This window comes from Micromys minutus (assembly GCF_963924665.1).
Source record: "Micromys minutus genome assembly, chromosome: 1".
Lineage (NCBI taxonomy): Eukaryota > Metazoa > Chordata > Mammalia > Rodentia > Muridae > Micromys > Micromys minutus.
This window is the reverse complement of record NC_137969.1, coordinates 198,656,372-198,670,894: the sequence shown is the minus strand read 5'-3', so window position 1 is coordinate 198,670,894 and position 14,523 is coordinate 198,656,372. Positions and strand designations below refer to the sequence as shown.

The 14,523-nt window shown below is 46.0% G+C and overlaps 1 protein-coding gene across 12 annotated transcripts in view; it reads right to left on the bottom strand.

Moving 5' to 3' along the window:
- Positions 1-13,736, bottom strand: part of NPAS3 (neuronal PAS domain protein 3) — a gene marked incomplete at both ends in the record, with an annotated part of 788,566 nt that extends 774,830 nt beyond the window's left edge. For 6 of the 12 annotated variants that reach the window (XM_080928919.1, XM_080928923.1, XM_080928924.1 and 3 more), the window contains one exon: positions 13,579-13,736. In XM_080928919.1, the coding sequence (XP_080785045.1) occupies positions 13,579-13,736 (158 nt within the window). Of the gene's footprint in view, positions 1-9,233; positions 9,284-13,578 lie in introns of those variants that run through there. The other 6 variants (XM_080928928.1, XM_080928929.1, XM_080928930.1 and 3 more) reach the window with 1 other exon arrangement.
- Positions 13,737-14,523: the final 787 nt, after the last annotated feature.

The window sequence follows — 14,523 nt, the reverse complement described above, 5'->3', positions numbered from 1 at the left end:
TCAAACCAACTATTGACTTGAAGATTACGACATGATAGACTGATAGACCTTTTCCAGTTTCTTTCTTTCTTTTCTTTTCTTTTCTTTTTTTTTTTTTTTTTGATTTATCAAAACATTTAAAGATAACTAACCACTCCCCAAATAAAAAGGAAACATAAGTATTTAGGTCTTAAGAAGTAACAGCACTTAAGGAATTAACTTCCTCTGGAGAATGTGAAAAAAAATATTCCTATCAAATGAAGATTCAATTGTTAGAACTAATTTTGTTGGAAATGAAAAAAAAAATCAGGACTGTGGGTAGCACAAGATTCTTAGGAACAGACTGTTTAAATGAAGAGCACTTTAATCAGTAGAGGAATCCTCACATTCTTAATGTCTTGCTGTGCATTCTGCAGGTTATAGTGGCAGCTGGCTGAGGTCATATATCTTTTGTGAGCATCCCAAAAAGGCTCACTGCCAGACTGTTAAATTATGAATAAGCAATGAACAAAAGGATGCAGATACGGTGGTGACAAGATAATCCAAGCAAATTTATCTATGACAAATTTCACAGGATTAACAAATTACATTTACACAGAACAATAAAAATGTGCAAAAAAAAATGATGAACCTACTTTTCCTCACAGCACTAGGAAAACAAAAAAAGTCGCCAATCCACTGCATATATTTAAATTTAACTCAACCTAAAAAAGACATTTATAATTCATTCAAGATATCTTTGTAACTTTTTTGCATTTTGAATAGGAGTAGACAAACCCTATATCTACTATGTATTTTGTACCCATTTACTATTATCAACAGTATTAATATATAAACTGTATATAGCATATAAAATCCAGCACAATAAAAATTCCATTCACATGTGAATAGAATCCATTTTATTTTCAGAAGCAGATTCTAAGGAGTGAATTATTTTTATTTAAAAAATGCACCATCACTCAACACAATACATATCAACTGTGAAAATATCCTTATTCATTAATGTCTCTGTTTTCTAGAACCAAAGAAAGAGGATCTGCAAAGAGTTTCCATTGCTCCAGTTGTCCCCACCAACTGCTGTAGTCCCTCTGAACACACTGCTCTAAACGAAGCTTTGAACCAGCATCCTCTTCTGCAGTCTCAAAAAAGAAAAGAAAGGAAAAAAAGCAAAAGCGAAAACTCATAGACTTAGGGAGAAAGTGAGCTTGTTCCCACAGGATTTACCTCCAGGGGATTCCATTCCACACTAGCTTTTTCTTCACAATGCAACCATCCTATATTTCTTTTTACAAATCTTACATTTGATCGGATGTGGTACTGCAGGATTCTGGGGTCCCATGAAGAGGTATTAAAATATCATGAAACAACACTTTGAAGTATGTGACACAGAGATCTGTTACATTCCTATGCTACATGCTAGATACCCAAGTCAGGGCCCTTGAATTTCATTTTAGCTTTGGTGCTGATGATGAGATGCTGGACTCGGAGGTGATTTCTTTTAAAGTGATCTGACTGCTATTTTGAATGCTGCAGCCTGCAGTACACTTATGTTCCTCACTGACGTCTGCTTTTGATCTTCAGCGAGTCTGTAGACCTCTCTAAATAAGTTCCTACCAATATTCTATCAGGCAACATTTTTGTGTAAACAAATTGGTGACTGTAAAAAGGAATACCTAGTTAAGACCCACAAACAAAATACTTGCCTTCATCAGTCACAAAATATCAAACACTGCTTACCTAATCCATTCAGGTCTCCACGGTTCTGCTACCCATGTTTAGCCCTATTTGGTTAATAGCACTTATCCAAAAATGCAAAGATAAACATGCCATGGTTGTCAGCCACCCTCAGCCCACATACACCCAGCAGTGAGCTAGCCTCAAGTCTGACACTGTAAAGCTCCCTAAATTATAGTTTTATTCAAAAACCAGTACAATCCCAACCAACCATAGATCCCTGGAATAGAGAAATTAAAATGTTACAGAAGACATCCCTTCTGTGTGTCTGCGTGTCTATGAGTCTTTGTGTGTGCTTGTGTAAGGAAGAACTCAATAACAACCCACCAGGTTGGGAAGATGGCTCACTAGATGAAGCCCTTGCTGCATTGTGTGCTGCTGAGTTTAGATCCCCAGAACCTACATAAAAGCCTGCAAAAGTCCTCCTCCTACAAGATAGGAGGGAAGACAGAAGCATCTACAGAACCCTAAAGGCCAGATGGCCTGGAGTAGGCATCGGCAAACAAGAGGCCCTGCCTCATACAAGGTGGAAACTGAGGATGGATACCTTGGGTTGTCCTCTGACCTTCACATGCACGTACATGTACATACCTACCCTTACATGTGTACACACATACACTCACATACCTTATATCATACACATTCAAAAGATAAAATAATAACCTACCAATTTTGTATCAGTGATAGTTCATTTTAATTGAGGAAGTATATTCGAAGCCCTCAGAACAGTACCTGTTTCAAGCTTGGTGATATTATAATGCCCAGTACCTATGCAGAGGCCAATTCCTATAGAAGGTCCTTATATATGTCAAATGATAATACCCTCAAATAATGGTTAACAGTTAACAAAGTTATTCAGAGAACTCTGAGATCGTTTCTACCAAAGTCAACCTGAATCTATTTAATCCCTGAGATAAACTGAGACAACCCATGGAATGTGGCACCAGGAGTGGAGAGAGACTCTGAATCTGGGGGTATGTCTACCCGATCTTAGAAAGTGAGTCAGCTAAAATCCTGAGAAGAACATGTGCTGCTGCTGTGTTTGCCCACAAAGGGAATCAAATGCTAACTAAAGGGCAAGGAAGGGACACTTGAAATACTGATGGCTCCTCCCACCAACTCCATACACTCTGCATTCTTGCTCTTCTCTGAACACCTGGTGAAGGCCTTTTCCCTTTGGCTCAGAAACCCTTAGCTTCAGGAGGTTCAAAGCCACGGGCTCCTCACAGTGGTATCACAGAACACGTCCACAGCTGCCCCAGTCTGAGTCACAGACAAACCCCAATCTAATCTCCATTTCTGTCACTTTCCATAGGAAAGGGAAGCTGCTATCCCCTAAGTAGATGTGTTAAAAGGACAGAAGGAAAGGCACGGTGATATGAACAGGGCAGGGACTGAGTAAGGACCTTACCGAGTGATGTACATTACTGCCCCCACGGAACCAAGCCCTACACCCATCAAAACACCTGCCAAAATCACTCACTCTAACCATACACACACACTTATGCATCTTTTTATTTCCTCCAAGAACACTTCATAGTCATTGATTACAATATTTCACAAAGTGATGCTTACCATCCTAGGACACCCAACTAACATGAGGGTCTCGTTTCTCACTACTGAGTCATAGAAAGGCATGGCTTCCAACTCTTCCGCTTTGCACATCTAAAATCAGAACAACTCTCTAACCAGAGAGACTGCTCCTGCACCAGGCATCATATGGCTACAGTTACCAGTCCTATGGTGGAGGCTCAATAAGATGGAGAAAGAAGCATCCAATGCTTGTCAGTTGGGGTCAGGAGCACCATGGTCCACAATAACATGAAATTTTCTTCTTGTTCTTCATGACTTTATATGAAAGAGTGCATGGAATTCGGTTTAATTTAGCAAGCCCCTGTGCTTTATGAATGTATACAGACACCAAGCCCAAGTGTTCTTCAATGTTGTCACTTCCTATGACATTCAGAGACACCAGCAGTCATTCCAGTCTTAGTAAGCCATGCCCCGTTCATGCACTGTGCTATTACTGATATTACTACAGACTGTTCTAACTATGTAAGGGTCTATCAAACTTGATAGTACAAACATCCTACTCATGCTAATGATGCCCAGTGCAGTAAAAATACCATTTGGTTACAGTTGGTTTATTATGCTGCCCAATGAGAAGAAAGAAAAAGGCCACGATTTACTGAGACAATGTTAACATTGTAAATGCAAACAACTGAATTTTCTCATAAATGTTGAAGTTCTTACCTAATAGTAGATTTGAATTTTCAGTACATGCAACCATGTACTTAAAAGTCAGAGAGTAGTGTTTACTCAACCAATCTATTAAAATTTCTAGCATATATTTTTATACACAGAGATGTATATAAAACACCAGGAGTTACATTCGAAGCCAAATGTAATATAGAACTTTCAAAAAATCAATCAAAACAATGAAATGCTACAATGTGAAAAAAATAGCCATGTACAAGGAGTAGGTGGCTAGTCACTATATCCTGTGTGTTTAATGTCCCTTGAATTTAGCAGCATTGTGTACAAGATGAGGTTACAGCAATTGCAGAAAAGAAAAATATAGCGAGATTCATATTGGGGTCACTATTAATATTAGAGCACTTGAGGGTGTTTATAAGGGAATGCTTTACTAGGGGTAATTCTGAAACTGTGTGTTATTCCTATAGATACTCCCACACATGTACCTCAACAATATTATAAATAACAACTTCCCTACAATCCTCTATATCTGCACTCATGGTTGCTTCATAGGGCTCACGGGCGCGCGCACTCGTGCACGCGCGCACACACACACACACACACACACACACACTACTCTACTCTACTCTCTGGTCATAGAAAACCTCAGGAGTGCTGGGAAGCAGACCTGATGTAAACAAATGAAATAATAGCATGCCAGTGAGTCCAAATCTAAGATCCTGAACAGGGACTCAAAGTGGTCACTGAAATCTCAGCACCCTCATGAAACCACTCTGCTATAGACAACTGCTGTGAAGAAAGATTGCAAAGTAAGATCAAAACTCATATCACTAAACCTATCAAACTGTCCTAATCTGTAGGTTATATTTCAAGGGCAATGTAGTTCTGATTCATTGCCAAGAAAGATGTTAATTATGTATAACTTCCAGTTGGAAACTCAGATCCATGCTACAGAGTGTGGCAACAACCACCCCTGCCCACACCAAAAGAATGAACTTGGAGGCCTGCAGGGCAGTGGGGTTAAATCTTCAACGGTGGTCTTGCAGGATCAGGAATCTGGTGAGCAGGTACAGCCACAGCTATTACAGCAAGCATTTTATCCCCTAGAATGAAGGGCTCTCCCCCAGCTCCTCATTGACTTATTAGTGTAGGAGATATGTCCTTTCTGAACAACACGTAACCTTCACTCTTCTTACAAGATGCTCCTTCTTTTCTCACCTCCCCATCTTTGTCCACATCTCTCAACAAAGACTTCCCTGCTGGCTCATCCTTCCCCCAAGATCCTGTTTGCTTAGGGACCTTCCAGATGCCTGAACTTTGTCACATCAGCCAGTCATTCAGCAAATTTGACTGCTAGTAATTTTCCACTCCGAGCTCAATGTCTAGTTTGAATGGAGGTCCTTAGGAGGCTTCTGCAAGCAAGTTCGGGAAAGGGCTCATAGCTGCTTGCTGTCTGCACCTGCAACTCTATGGATACTTAAGGTATTTTTGTCTTGAAGATGGACCATCATAGACTTCTATTCTCGAACAAATCTATATTACATACTACAGTATGTATAGACGCAAAGAAGCTTTACTCACAGAGTATCACAAATTGAGATAAAAAAACTTATGTCATGTAAATTTTTATTTTTAAAAATGTGTTAAATGATGCTGAATACCAGCTAACGCAACATAAAAAAAAATCTAATCTAATAAATGGCACATTGGACCTTTGCAGTATCTTTCTATATTTCTCAATTCATAAATGGGAAATTGGGAATCAGAAAACATTCTCGGATGTGGGAGCGGCCTGTGTAACACAGGTCACTGTAACTCCTGACTCTGGAGCCCCGCTATCTAATATCCTCTCTGGTGGATCTATGATATGCCCATGCATTACAGTTCTTGTTGACAGACTGTTGCCTTGGAAATATTTCATTATTTCAGTTTTTCCATTTGTAGACCCTTGGCCTTGTAATATGAAGGCCATCCTATTTCATATTTTCGATTATCATTTAAGCAATCTCGTGGAGCTATTTATATATATAAGCAAGAGTTAGACAACGCATATCATCATTTATCACTGTTTAAGCTGGCGCTGCAGGAATACCTTAAGAAAAGCACCAGCCACCACTGAATACCTTTTAATGCCTTGCCAACCAGCATGGGCACCACAGGCTTGATACTGCTCTCCAGTTTTCCTGGTTGTAGGTCCACAGAGCGGAACAACTCTGCGGCAGTGCAATATAATTTGCAGCCTATTAGAGTTTAAAGAAAATCAAACAAGTGTACATACACAAGGTTTTCAAGTTACTCTTTCAAGCCCTAGAGCCACGTTCTCTGTATGTGTGACACAGAGACCTTCAAGGACCGCTAACTGTCGTTAAAGACATTAGCAAGGTTCTCTGCACATGAAGTAAAGACAGCCTTTGCATACCATTACATTGGGGACATACACTTGATAAATGCAAATGACACCTTTTCCTTAGTTTTGATCATGGACAAAGCTGAAAAGCAGGAAAGTGCCCATAAATAATGGCTGTGTGACCAGTAAGTCAGGTACTACTCTTTAAATGAAACAGACAAAGGAACAAAACTTGTGTCCATAAAGGGGGAGTGGGGGTGGGGGGGGCATCATTCGTCAACATATTTGTGTTCAGCTGCTACTGCAGAGAAATACTAGTGACCAACCAGTTCCAGGGGCAAAGTACAAACCAAGGTGGAATAACTGACTTAGGTGAAAGCAGGCTCTATGAAAAACAACTTCCTTTTAGACAAACTATCTGACTTCTTTCTCATTACAAAATGAAAACAACTTATAGGTGTGACTTTACACTTAAACGTGTTAAGAGCATTTAAAATCCTGGCAACACAGCAAATTCTCAGGGCATAAAACAACTGTTGGGATATTGGAGCAAGTGTGTGGTTATTACTGTTTCTAGCAGTTTATAACTTCTTCCTTCCTCTCTTCTATAAGGTCCCTTCAGTCTCCCCTATCTACCTATTGCCCCTCCCTTGCCCTATAGGCTAAAGTTTCTTAGATCCAACCTTTAAAATGACAGCATCCAAGCTGAACAAGAAGATGCTATTAAAGGGCATTAAATTAAATACAGTATATCCTTCTACAACTTCAATCAGAACTTTAGACCAAGTGTTATTTAGTTCAGCTCTCAAGTGGAGCAGAATAACAAATCGCATACTTTGATTTACCTTCCTCGAATGCCAAATGGAGACAGGTGATAAAGAAGGCGCTCATGCACAGGCTATGAAGTTTCCTCTAGAAATTAATTCTATCTTCAAGATTCCTATCTCAGAGAATTTCCCAAAATGGCACACAAATAGGCCTCAGCTAAAGAGATTACCGGGGCAATCCCAGTAAATGCATTTGCTACCAGCAGAACGGCAAGGAAGTAACTAGGAGGAAAGGAAGGGAGAGAGGAAGGAAGGGAGGAAGGGAAAGAGGGAGAGAGGAAAGGAGGGAGGGAGGGAGGGACATAAGAGGCAGAGGGAAAGGGGGGATGGGGTCAACTGTAAACTGATTTCAAAGTATTTATCACCTCCTTAAAAAAGTCATCATTCAAAGCTTTGCACAATGATCTGAGAATAGATTTCTGTATCTACAAGGGTAAAATGTTTAAGATGTTAATTCTTCACGAGACACAAATATCAAGAACTAGATGTTCATTTTCAGCTGTCTTTAGATGTGTGATTTTCTAGTTTCAAAGTAACCATTGATGAGCACAACACTTAACATCTTTCAAAACTAGATGGCATATGACTCCTCAGTACATGGAGTTTCACAGTATTATCTGAGACTTTCTAATGAATCCACTCACTATGCATCTACTTTGTAAAGCTGTTTGCTTGATCCTAACCATTCTATCTTTTTAAAATGAAAATAATTTGTGGCAGAAAAAAAATTAAACTACCGAAACGGTAGGTTTTTTTTTTTTTTTTTTTTTTTTTTTTTTTTAATGAACAGTTCTCTGAGTGTCTCTCCACCTTCGTTGATACACCGAAGCTATGCTGTATCAGAAATAAAACTGCCCATGTGATAACTGAATCTTGCATCTAAGCACTTCTTTTCAAGCTCTCCCAAGTCTGTGAGGAATGTAACTGCTGGCTGGGTGGGGGTGCACAACTCTGTATTTGTTTTCTTCTTGAATCAATGGGTAGCATTCCATACTTCCTACTGAGCCTTTCCTCTTGGAGACAGAGATATTCACTTTGCCCAAACCGATATGCTATACGCAATTAATGTCATTAACGCTGTCAATTAATAGCAAATAGGCTTCTAAACAAAGTAGGCTGGATGGACAGCGGGAGGGAAGCACATTGAAGCTGGGGGGCGGGGTTCAGTCACTCTGAAACCTAACCATGCTGTTCACGTAGGATAGTTCGGGATGTTTTCAACACAAACTCCCTTTCCCTTCGGCTCTAGTAGTTTAACTAACTTCAGACAGATATGCTCCACTGAGCCCCTTGCCTGGATATGCAATTCTCACCAGGAACTTTTTCAAACACAGATTCCCCAAACAGTAACTAACGGGGTAGAGATGCTCAGACCATTGACATATTTTGGATCTTGCTGTTTGTTTGCTCATTTAGACTCAGGGGCTTTCTTCTTTCTTTTTCTTTCTCTCTTAATTTTTTTTTTTAAATTCCTGGAGAGGGGGTGGAGAGAAGGGGAGGGCGAGAGTAGAGGGCAGAGCCGGGAACCCACAAGTTGCTGGGCTCAGGGCAGCGGCAGCGGGAGGCGGCGCGCCTGGCTGCGCCCGCCCGGCCTAGCAGCTCTCGGAGACAGCCCCTCGAGCCCTGCGCTCGCCTCCCGCCCCGGCCTCCTCCCCCTCCCCTCCCCCTCCCCAGCTCATTCCCTTCCTAGAGAGCAGCTGCTGCGGGACCTGCGGCGGCAGGGGGATCCCCGGCCCCCACCCTCCCTCCCGCGGCTCCCGGCACACACAGCGCCTTCTCTTTTGGGCTTGTTTGTCTTTTTTTTTTTTTTTTATCTTTTTTTCCCTCTCTCTCTTTCTTTTGCTTTTTTTTCCTCCTTTTTTTTTTCCATCAGCGAGTCACTCCATTCGCCGAGCTCAGGAGGTGCGACTTGCTCGCTGCCCGCCGCCGCCAGAGCCCGCTCGCTGCCGCAGCCGCCGCGGGCGGACAATGCGCTGGGACCGGGCAAGCGCAGCCCCCCGCCCCCGGGACCGCGGGACCCGGGTCCCCGAGGCGGGCTGCGAAGGGAAGCGAGCCCGCCCCACCCCGAGTGGGGGGGAGCGGCGGGAGCTGGGCGCGGGCGGCAGGTTCAATAAACAGAAAAGTGTTACCGTTCTCGCCTGGAAGGATCCTGCTGAAAGCTGGGCTTGGTGGGCGCCATCTTCCTGCAATTTTTTTTTTCCTCTCTTACTTTTTGCCTCGCTCCCCCCCTCCCGGGGCGGGGGGCGTGGGGAGGGCGGGGGTGTGCGTGTGCGTGGGCTGGCGGGAGAGAGTGCGGGCGTGCGCGGCGCTCGGGGGCCCCGGCGGGCGGCGGCCGTGGCTGTGGCCGTGGCCGTGGCGGCGACGGTGGCGGCCGCCGCGCTGCTGAGCCCGGGAGGCTACGGGAAAGTAGTGGGGCCCGAGCGTCGCCGGCGGCCGGACGTCCCCTCGCGCCCGGAGTGCTCCCCGCCGCAGGTCGCCGCCTCCTCGGCCGCCCGCGCCTCGTCCTCCCTCTGCTCGCCGGCCGCCTCCGTCCATGCGCCGCTCAGCGCCCGCGGCCCCGGCCGCCCCGGCTCCCGAGACATGCCCGGCGCGGAGACAGGCGGCCGGCGCGGGCGGCGGCGGAGGAGGGGCGGGCGGCGGGGGAGGCGGCCGCGCGGTCCCGCGGGCAACCCGGCCGGGGCCTCCGGGTGCTCGGGCCGGCGCGCGGCCGCAAGCCCCCTCGCCGCAGCCACCGGGCTCGGCCGGCGGGCTGGTGGGGGAGCACACCCTCCCCGCAGGGGACGGCGGGGGGCCTAAGAGTGGAGGGACCCGGAGAAGGAAGACACTCGGGGGGTTCCCGGCTTGACCACTGGGAAAGTATTTCTGGGCATTTTCCAGTTGCTTTGCTCCAGAGCTCTCTCTCTCTTCTCCTGCAAGCTGATACACACCCCCTTCCCCTCCCCCTCCTTCGCTTCTCCCCCACCCCCTCTCTCTGCCTCTGCGCTCTCTCTCTCTCTCTCTCTCTCTCTCTCTCTCTCTCTCTCTCTCTCTCTCTCTCTCTCTCTCTCTCTCTCTCCCTCTCTCTCCCCCTCTCTTTCTCCTTCTCTCCTTCCTTCCCTCCCTCTCTCTCCCGCCCTCTCATCTGGGGACTGTAAGCTCGGCTGCTGGCGCAACAACGCCACTCAGTTGCAGTTTCAAACACTTCCCTTCTCTAGAGTCTGTCAGCCTGCAGAAAAGAGAGTGGGGTTCAGAATGCCAGGAGAGTGGGTTGGACTGACTGTTTTCAGGGACCGTAGAAATAAAAGCGTGTGGTGAGGAGTCTTGAGCTGACCCAGCAGGCCCAACTACCCTGAGCCTCTGAGAACGGATGCAGGACCTGCACCTTGGGACTCTGGCGCCCTCAGCCAGGAGCCAAAGCCAGAACGTCTGCATTTTTCAGGCCCGTACAGATATGCAGACCCCGGGGTTCATAGGCCAATCCCCAAGCGCTGAGACGCGGTTACAGACAAATGCCTTTGCAGAGCCAGGTCCCGGTTCCTGGGACGGGGTTGCTGGCCTCTGGAATCTAGTCTAGTCACCGCCCCATTAAACTGCCATGGAGGCCTAGGGAAATGGCTACTCAGAGCAAAGCCAGATCGAATTCTGTTACCTGGAGAAACCCTGGGCATTTACCCACTAAGCCACTCTGCAGAATGGGGACAGCTCCTTTTGCAGACTAGGGCCAGTTCTGTATTAAGCAGGCAAGACAGACACCCAAGACAGTTCCGCGTAGAACAAATGGAAGAGTCTGGTGGGAAACATCATTCGTGAGTGAAGCTTTGCCTTCTGCTTTAAAGTTGGGGTGGGGTAGGGAGCCTCAATGGGTGTCTCCTTAGGAGTAAAGTAGGGAGGGGATTCTGAACCGACACTGGATGCTCAAGTGTGACAGAGCTGCAACATCTTCAAGCTATTGAAGACCCCTGGGAGGAGTTAGTAGGCTCTACAGGTAGAGGAGATGGGGGGTGGGGTGGGAAATGAATTGAGAAATGATGAGTGTGGCCTACAAGACAAATGGGGGCTAGCAGAGAAGAGGGGGAGTTAACCAGTTGGAAGTTCTGGTTCCAGGAAACAGTCCAGGGCAATTCTGCCCTGAGGTGACAGATGAGAGAAGTTTGTGCTCTCTCAACAGGCAGGCCGCTGCTTAAAAACCCACCCCTGTCACCCCTCCTCAGATCCCCAAAAGTACTTTAAATTCTTTAAACGCTATTTCACAATCCGCTTTAGCAAAACATCCAGGTCTCCAGGTGGAAAGTAAGCCTACCCCTCAGAGCCCGGAAGCCAGTCCTGATGGCTCCCAGGGCTGGTGAACTGAGACTCCTGGCTCAGACCTTACCTCCAGCACCTGCCAATAATCTTCTTGCCCAACTCTTCTGCCCCCAAATTAACTAAAATTAAAGACAGTAACAGGTGTCATGAGATCTGAGTAACAACAGGGAAGAAAACTGCATTTCCACTATCTGATCCTGTCAGTGTGAGAGAACATTTAAATCAAAGGCAGGCACAATTTACTCCAAAGGAGAAAGTTTAGAGGTCTTGACGGTTTTTTTTTTTTTTGTTTTTTTTTTGTTTTTTTTTTTTTGTTTTTTTTTGTTTCACTACCTTCTTTAGAAGTAGAGACCTAAATCCATGTTGAGGCAGGTGCTTGGGGGGGGGGGGGGGAGATGACTGCCCCTTGATGCTCCTAAGCCCCAAGATCATCTCTTTCTAAAGGACAATGCCAATGCTGGGGGGGGACCCTAAAAGCGGGAGGGAGGTTCATGACAGCTCCTTATGCCCAGTTTACATCTTATGGGTCAGGTCAAGTTCCTGGAGGTTCCTGGAATTGTCCAAAGGTCATGTGACATTTCTGACCCTTGAATCTCTTCCTCACAGAGCACACTGTTGTCACTATTGCCTGCATTTCCTAGTTAAAATGACCGCCAGATTTTGTTGTCACTTCAGTGTTTTGTAAAAGACAAAAAAAAAAAAAAAAAAAAAAAAAAAAAAAAAAAAAAAAAACACCTGAACCATAAAAAGGGAAAACTGAGTTTTTAACTGGTGTTCTGCATCTGAAAGATGCCCAGATCTTTTTTATTAAAGGTTCCTGCAATCGCTTGAGCAAAACATGGCTAAAATAATTTAATTAAAAAAAATCTCTTGACAAAGATTAGCCCCCTTTAGAGTTATTTCCACGACTTATTTTTAAAACTTTTGACAATAAGCAGAGCATGTAATGAAGTCTTCTACTGAATATTTGCAATTACATGAACTTGGAAAATACTGTGTCAGGCAAAATCTGGTCACTGGGCCACTGGTTAGAAGGCACAAAATACAGCAAAGACAGATTACTGTAACCTTTGCAGCTTAAATACTATTGTTTCAAACCAAAGGTTCTTAAATCAATGAAGTTTCAAAGATGAGGTAAAATGGGAGTTTGAATTATGCATTATGTATATTTTAAGTTAAATGTCATTGGCAAATCTCTCAGATGTTTAATCGTGTACAATCTGGGAAACACAAATATTTAATTTCACACTCTCGTGTGCTCTTTTTTTTTTTCTTCCATCTATCATAAAATTGAGCTTCATGAATGGAGAGTTTACCTTCTTGATTACACTGTTAGTTTTTCTCATAGCGATTTTGTGGATCATTTTTTCAATAAAATCTTAGAACATCAAAAGTTATCCTTAAAGGGAAAACTTTACGGTTCGAAAGCTATTGGTAAATTTCTCTTTATTTCCCTATCTCAGTCAAAGGGTGTTCAGTGTTTTAATGACAATTATTTTGAATCTAGAGAATATCTTTAGAAAAATACAAACAAATGCTGTATTAAAGCTTCCTTCTCAACACCAAGCCTAACTTTTGTAAAATTTGCTTCCCAACTTGTGTCTCAGAATCTCATCCATTTGCATTATAATGCGTCTGAGATACTTAGCAGCGCCTAAGAGATTCAGATTTCACATTGTATTTCCCTGTAGTAACAGGTGACATGATCTCACTATTAGGTAGAAACGCAAGTCTATTGCTGCACATGAAAATAGTTTCTACCCTATTTGGAAACAAATGATCAGTCAGCCTCCGATGATCAATTGCTCCCCTGGCTGTCCATCAGCGCGGATTCGCACCCGCGGAGGCATTGAGAACGTTTTGCTGGAAGGGGACGGGAAGCCCAAACTTTGCTAAAGCATCTCCTGCAGCGTCTCAGACTAGATTGGAACTCTCTGGCTACTCGGGGCTGAGGCTCAGCGTTCGGGGCCTGGCTTAGGGCAAAGGATGACTTCACTTCGCCAGAGCACTACAGTGCTTTTCAATTCGGATTGTGCATCCTCCCCCACCCCTCCTTCTACAGCACCGGGGCAGGCAAAGTAAGCCCTGATGAGGTGCATGTGTGTTGTAAGGCACAAAACAAGAGCAAAGTGAGTCCCACCCCAGTACCCAAGGCGGGGGCACTATCCCAGCTCGGACGGGACTACTCACCGCTGCTGGTAGGAGGTGATGCCCTGGACGTTCTGCGGGGTGCCGTTGGCCGCGGCGCCGGCCCTCCCCATGCCCGCACCGGCCGGTACCCCAGCGGCTGCCCCGCCGGCCGCCGCGGCCGTCACCTGCACGCTGAAATCCGGAAAGATTCGGATCATCGCCGCGGCTTGGAGCTCCAGGAGTCGCTGCTCTGGGCTCGGGCTGGCGGGGGCTCGGGCTCGGGTTCGGGCGGCGGCGGCAGCAGCGGCGCGAGCGGCGGCGGCAGCAGCGGAGCCAGCCACCAGCCTGCAATCCCATTAGTGAGCCGCGGCCACTGTGCGCGGCGGAGAGGCGCTTTGATGTGCGCGCAGCGGGCTGAGGTGGAGGGGGGTGGTGGCGAGGAGGAGGTGCGGGGGGGGGGTGCGAGGGACTTGCAAACAGCAAAACGTGTCAGGGTGGGGCCTTTTCTCCCTTTTGGGGGGCACTGTTGCTCCCCCCTCTTTCCAGGATGTTGCTTTCACTGGCTGCTCCAGCAGCGCCGCGTGAGCCCAGCTGAGAGAAGAAGGGGAGGGGGTGGAGGAGGAAGGATGCACCGGGAGGCTTGGCGAGCACTTGGCCGGTGCAAGGGAATAACGGGCAGTGGAGGGTGCATTTTTCCCTCCCTCTTCTGCACACACACACACACACACACACACACACACACACACCCCGCACTTCCGACCCAAAGTGCAAGACTGTGGTGCGCTCTTTCTCCTCCTTTCTCTGGAGAAATAACCACCACCCCGGCTGGCTCCAGCTTTCCGAGGCTGCCAGAAATCAGGATCCCAGCCCGCGGGTGTAGGAATGGAGCGTCAAAGCCTCCCGTTTCAGCCCGGACCCCTCGTTGACACTATTCTCCACATTAAGCTGAGCGAGTGTGGCCCAGCGCAAGTTGGGTTCCCGGAGAACTTGATACTTATCTCCGAG